The sequence below is a fragment of the Mizuhopecten yessoensis genome, unplaced genomic scaffold (assembly GCF_002113885.1).
Source record: "Mizuhopecten yessoensis strain PY_sf001 unplaced genomic scaffold, ASM211388v2 scaffold10797, whole genome shotgun sequence".
Classification (NCBI taxonomy): Eukaryota; Metazoa; Mollusca; class Bivalvia; order Pectinida; family Pectinidae; genus Mizuhopecten; species Mizuhopecten yessoensis.
This window is the reverse complement of record NW_018408726.1, coordinates 3,100,020-3,106,518: the sequence shown is the minus strand read 5'-3', so window position 1 is coordinate 3,106,518 and position 6,499 is coordinate 3,100,020. Positions and strand designations below refer to the sequence as shown.

The 6,499-nt window shown below is 39.1% G+C and overlaps 1 protein-coding gene across 1 annotated transcript; it reads right to left on the bottom strand.

The window, feature by feature from the left end:
• Window positions 1-1,752: 1,752 nt before the first annotated feature.
• Window positions 1,753-5,771, bottom strand: LOC110462436. Its single transcript, XM_021516386.1, has 3 exons — window positions 5,768-5,771; window positions 2,175-3,569; window positions 1,753-1,802 (listed from the first exon to the last, which is right to left on the bottom strand). The coding sequence occupies exons 1-3, from the start codon at window positions 5,769-5,771 to the stop codon at window positions 1,753-1,755; spliced, it is 1,449 nt and encodes a 482-aa protein (XP_021372061.1).
• Window positions 5,772-6,499: the final 728 nt, after the last annotated feature.

Genomic DNA, 6,499 nt, shown 5'->3' with positions numbered 1-6,499 from the left:
GCCGCGTGCCTTCAATATTGCTTTGGCATATTCCAGGGGTGTAGAGAGCGAAAGTGCGCGTAACCCCTGGGGTATCGAGGATGTCGGAAAGGGCACTCAAAGGGATACAAAGATTGTTTTATAAAAAAAAAACGACGAGAATACCGCAGTGTCAGTAATACCGTAATTCGAACTCAAATTTGATAAAACTAAGGCAGAATATGAACAAAAGAAAACGTGTAGTAAATAGAGCAGAATAAGACCTGATGCTCCGGAAGGGTGAGCGTCTTCTGCTTCATAGACGACTCCGGTCATGTATATCTTGGTCAAATGCAAGTAACGTATACAGTTAGTGAAAGAATCCGTTAGTAAACCAATCAAGGAAAAGAGCAAATCAAAAAGCTAGAAGGTCATGCCATACGTAAAGATTATCCACAACCAGGCAGAAGATAGTCTGTTGCTATGGCTGCTATGGCATAGCAACAGCAATGATTCCCAACAAATGCTTCGTAATATCCTGGATGACACTCGGATAGAAACAGCTAAATGAAACGTTGCAAAAAGCGTGTACAAGATCGGATTCAAGAACTGCGAGGCATTTTGTATTGGAGAAACTGGTAGGTGATTTTTGGTCAGACTTTGTGAACACATGAAAATACGGAAACCAGCATAAAACTATGAACTGATCACCTGTGTTCAACAATATATCATAGCTACTAAACCTTTTTGATGATAAAGATGTTACATCTCTTAAAATATCAAAATGGACATGTACTGTACAGGAGTAGTTTTTAAAAATGCTTTATAATATATATTTGTGAATCTTAAGTGCTTAAATATGAATTAGCAACTGTATTTTATTGTTGAAACTACTTCATGATATAATTTATAAATATGAAGAAGTATCTGTAATTGTTTAACCTTTTTATCTCCAAGCATTTTTCCATATCTTGTTTCTGTTACACTTGTGAATTTGCTCAGTGTTTTTGAAATGAATATACAGGAACCCAAAAGGGAGAGAAATTCACGCAATCAAAAGTAATCAATCGGAGTCACAAATCAATAAGTCAGTATACTCACAAATTACACAACACAGCAAAATCATGTTATTTAATGGGAAAACTCATTTGTATGTCGTAGAGGAGCGACTTCTTCAAACGGCAGAGATAATAATCCGTCTAGATGTGCCAGAGAGGGCCAGTTCTTTAATTCATAGGCAGGTTGCAAAACCATTTTTGCATCCTATATGATTACAGAAAATACCTTAAATATGTTTGGTAATTTTCTAATTCCAAATTATTTTCAATCATAATTCTTTCAGTAAAGGATCGTTTGTATAACTGGAGGCAGGTCATTTAAAATTAATCTCCTAAAGTTGACCCTCTATCTAACGCATCTTTCACCCCGTGTCGAAAACACCTTTTCTTGTTCAATGGGGAATAATGCCATGCCTTATTCCGTGTTATATATGTATTCTTCTAAATAAGCAATTGTTTCGACAAACCAAGCTTTTTTCAAGCTTCCCAATTTTGCCTGTGAATATAAAGTAACAATGTTTCCAGAAATTGTAGGTCCTACACCGAGATGCACCTTAGCCGGTCTTAAATCTTCACAGAGTTGCAGGTCGTTGTTTGTTCCTCCTCAATAAACATTTAAACAGTATTTACAAAAACAGTTTTGGATGGCATTAATGATCTAAGTTCCCTTATCATCACTAACTAAAACAGTATACAATAAATGAGCGAACTTCCTAAATCGTTTCGCGTTTCCTCACTACCATCCTCGATATCCAGGGGGTTCATGCACTTTTGCTCTCTGCATCCCTGTAATATGTCATAGCGAAATCGAAGGCTCAGTGTGCACCATCATGTGGATGACATGAGCAGATTAGTTTGATCATTTGAGGTACATCAAAAGAATATGTCGGTCGCGTAACGGTATACTATTGACTGACTTTGAAGTCGGGTGTCGATCCTCTGAAATCTGCAAAGGACAGGTATTAGCCTTAACGATTGGTCAGGAGTTTTCCCCTGACACTAATCAAATAGCTAGTAGCGTGCCTTCATTTTTTATATGACATATTCCTGGGGTGAAGAGAGCTAAAGTGAAAGCAAATTAGTGCCTAGATTACGTCATGACAGCGCTAGTTTTCCATGATATATAGAAATACAAGAATTTATATCCGTGTGTCTTACCTATAAACGGAGCGGATGAAACGAGCGAGAACCCCTGTGCAAAGATGGCTATTCCCATAGCATTTCGGAAGTTCTCAAATCCAAGCATATCTATTAATATGGCTGGTGTCAGAGCAAATATTCCTCCAGCAAATAACCCATGGAGAATTGAATATAGCAACAACGACCAGAATTCTTGAAAGAGATGTGCTAGCAGCATCATTAGCCCAGTAATGAGAACAGTCAGGCTGGTGACACGATAACTGGTCATCAACCTTCGATCAACAACAGCGCCACAAATAAGTCTTCCAATGACGTCACATCCGCTCAATGTAGACACTAATAACGTTATCTGACCAGAATTGATGCCAATGTCGCGTGCTAGGGCCGTGATGTAAATATGGCCATAAGCCGATCCTATACTCCCCATGCAGTAGACGAACAGGAATAACACCATGACGGGATTCCGGAGAAGTGACAGGTCGTTTAAGATTACCGACAGGCACGATTTTCTTTCCCTGTCCGGGCCGTTTAAATCACCTGTCGTCTCTTGTGCAGAGAAATCTGCAGAAGCCTGCAGTTGGGAAATATCTGTTAGAGAGTTAGTGAACAAATCACCATGACTAGGAAATAAGGTATATTGCGAACCTTTGGCTTTTCTCACAACACCGGATGTTTGCAACGTTTGTCTTGATTCAGAATCAAGGGGAAGTACCTCTGTGTCTTCAGTATACAGATGGTATTCTTTGCAATGTTGGTTGCCGTCTGTGTGATCAGTGCACTCATGTATCGCCATGGAGATACTACTGGTTCCTGGATGTTTGTCAAATTTAGAGACATTCGAGTTTCGAATATAATCGTTACCACTTAACCGTTTCCGATAAGAATTTTGTGATGTCTCAAACATTCTTACGTGATGGTCCATCTCGTTATCAATATCGTCTAATTTTGATTTAGCTAACAAATCATTACCGATTGGTTTTACACCAGAATCTGAAATATTTTTCGGACAATACGAGCTATGTTTATGGTGGGCAGAACAAGCCATATTTCCTGCAGACAATTGGCATGGCTCATCATTGAAAAATTCGCCTTGATGTTTGCCATTTGTGATGGGACCATCATCCTCTTTGTTTTCTTTCATTAAATGAACGTCTTGATTGCCGGGTTGGATGTAGTAAGTTGGTGGGCGCATCAACATGGCACCAATCGATGTGTGAAAGATCACTGCTGACGTGAGGAGTAGAGCTCCGCGAAGGCCGTAAGTCTCAAGAAGGTTCTGGAAGAGTGATGGTAGAACGAGACCACCGATACTTCCACCTGCTGCCATACAAGCATTTGCTAGGCTTCGCCTCTTCTCAAAGTATTGACCGATGACGTTAGTGCTAGGTCCATGGAAAAATCCTAAAGCAATCCCTGAAAAATATACACATTAGTTGTTAAATAGAAATAGTTGTATGCATCGTTTATTAGGATACCATTTAAGAAAAATACAAATGACAACATTAATTTGTTATTCAACCCGTAGTACCTTGTTCCATCCTCAATACTCCAGAGCAGAATTGAAGGCACGAAGCTGGTTATTTGAATGGTGTCAGGTAAAAAAAATCCTGACCAATCGCTAGGCTGATACCTGTACTTTGAACATAACAGAGGAGCGACACCCGACTTCAAACCCAGTCAATTTTACCGTTACGCGACCGACACATTCTTTTGATGTTTATCAAAGGATCAAACTAGTCTTCTCGTCTCATCAACAAGGTGATGCACACAGAGCCTTTAATTTTGCTATTACATATTCCAGGGGTGCAGAGAGCGAAAGTGAGCGTAACCCCTGGAGTATCGAGGATGATTTTAAAAGAAAGCATGTTGAACATGAAGGCGGGTAATGATGAGTCAGGTTTAAAGAAAATATAATATGCGTACAAAGAACGGTTGTAAGTATGTAATAATAGCAGAACCGCATATATATGTTCATCTGGTATCTCAGAGTTTACTCGTTATTGTGCGAGTAGATATATTGTATTTTGGCTTGAACCATCCGGAAATATATCCATACTCACAGTGCACTTCTGCAATCTGAAATGGCAGATAAATACACGTGTGGTGTTGCATAAGGTTGATTCATGACACAGATCATAGTTATTTAACTTGTTGAATGTGTTGTATGTACTGAACATTGATTGCTGTTTGCCAGCAGTTTTTCAGAAGGCATCAAAATATACTAAATAAATCAGTCACATTCATACTTAATAGATAAACTAAACCTCTTCCGTTCAGATGTTTCCACCATTTGGATTTTTTGTCACTTGGATGTCTGATTCTAAGTTCTTAACTAGAGACGATACGCTAGTAGTAAAATGCAGTCGAGAAATTCGTCATAAAAAATTAGCCGGTCTAGGTAAAGGAGCAAAAACGTCTTTTTTGCTGATAAATCAAGACAACTTTTTATTCGTAGAAACATAGAACACATTCTTTGTCAGTAGATGATTAATCAGACAACTTTATTCTTCGTAGATTAACCGAACCCATTCTTTCTCAGGAGATACATAACATTATTTGTTATTAATACGAGTAAATAAACTATAACCATCTTCTTTCCAAAACAGTGCATTGTAAGACGGATGGATTACCAGGATTTTTGCAAAGCGCAACAAACGTTAGACACACAGGTGATTGCACCTAAACAATGAAAAATATGCATATATATTATTTCAAAATATGTCAAAACAATGAAAAAATCGAAATGCTCTATCAAACCCTTTATCCGTAGTTTCAAACCCAGATTATATAAACTTATTTTTTTACAAAAATTATGAAACAAGTTATTTCAACTTATATTAATAACTCTTGTTGGCCAGGATTTAGCGCGCATGGGGTCTCTATGTGGGAGGAAACCGGAATACCCGGAGAAAACCTACGTGGTCGGGTGACCCCATTCATTTCACGTCCGATCAGGGAATGAAACCCCGGCCGAATTGATGAAAGGCAGGTGCGTTATTCACTGCGCCACCCGACCACCTACTCCAGATTAGTTGAGGCTTTGCTAAATGTATCTCGGCTCTTTACCGGTGCACCTGAAAATGTGTTAACTAGTCCAAGTTTCCTCTGGCCGTGACACCAGACTTTAGACATTTTGACAAACACCAGACATTTATCTGTCAAAATGTCTTACGTCTGGTGTCAGGGCCAAAGGAAACCCGAGTTACTTGTTAACATACACAGCACAAGACGCATTTGCTGCTAACAACTGACTTTGATATATTTTAACAAATAAGATTCCTAAGATAAGTTTTGTTAAATCTAGTTCTGTTCTCTCCTCTGTCGGTACTAGAGGTCACATGAGATGCGTGCGCATGCGTACAGTCATAGCGTGATTGTTTACAGTCATTGAAAGCACGTTGTTTTGTTTAGAAACATTTTGCATTGTTTTTCGGCGTTCAAAACTCTCTATTTGTGCATTTTGATCGCTACGACGATTTGTAGTGTGACTACAGAACAGTTTATCGTAGTGTTTTGGTCCGATAGAGAAGTTGTCGGTTGTCGGTCTAGTGAATAATGCCCTGACGAAAAGCATAGCGGAGGACAAGCTGAAACAAAAATTGTCTGCCTACCCATGTCCGGTGAACATTTAAGCCCTGCAGAGCCCAAGAGTAAATCCGGAGGTATGGAGAAAAAATAAAATTCCTACCAAAAGCCAGGATGTTAAATTCCAACAAATGCATACACGAATGACGAAGGGATTAACTCCCCTTGTGACATGTGCGAGCTGATACAGAATGATAAAACTGTCGACAGAGTACAATGCAGTGCGGAAACCAGAGGTACCGTCCTTACCAGGTTCCACATAAAAAGTATTATGAGTCGGAGCGTGGCGGCCACAGTGGCCGAGAACATTACTCTTACCGTGGGGCCTACAATCAGGGCCAGCAATCCCACAAGAAGTCAAAAACCTTCAAGAAGGGGGCGGACAGAAAACAGTAACAACCACAACGCTGAAGGCTGTTGAGCCCCCGAATGCACGGGTAAGTTTACCTGCTATTGACTGGCAACATTTTTAACCAAAAATATGACAACAATGTTGTTTAAAGTTGAATATTTTCAAGCTGGGAATGTAAAAAGTTGCATTACTTACTGGGAAAGTTAAACATCTGATCCAGTTATTTTAAGCGCTATCAGAAAGGGGCTGAAAATTGAATTTACTGTTGATGAACCAATGTCAAACATTACACATTTTCACGAACATAAGTTTGGTCAGAAGGAACGACTTATAATTAGTGATGAATTAGATAAATTGTTGAAAAAACAAGTCATTGTTAGAGTTCAATCAGCCCAGGATGAAGTTT

Excerpts from the sequence above, each read along its gene's own strand:
- LOC110462436 (XM_021516386.1), bottom strand. Across the intron at positions 1,803-2,174 it reads TTCATCCGCTCCGTTTATAG|GGATGCAGAGAGCAAAAGTG; the intron begins GTAAGACACACG and ends GACATATTACAG.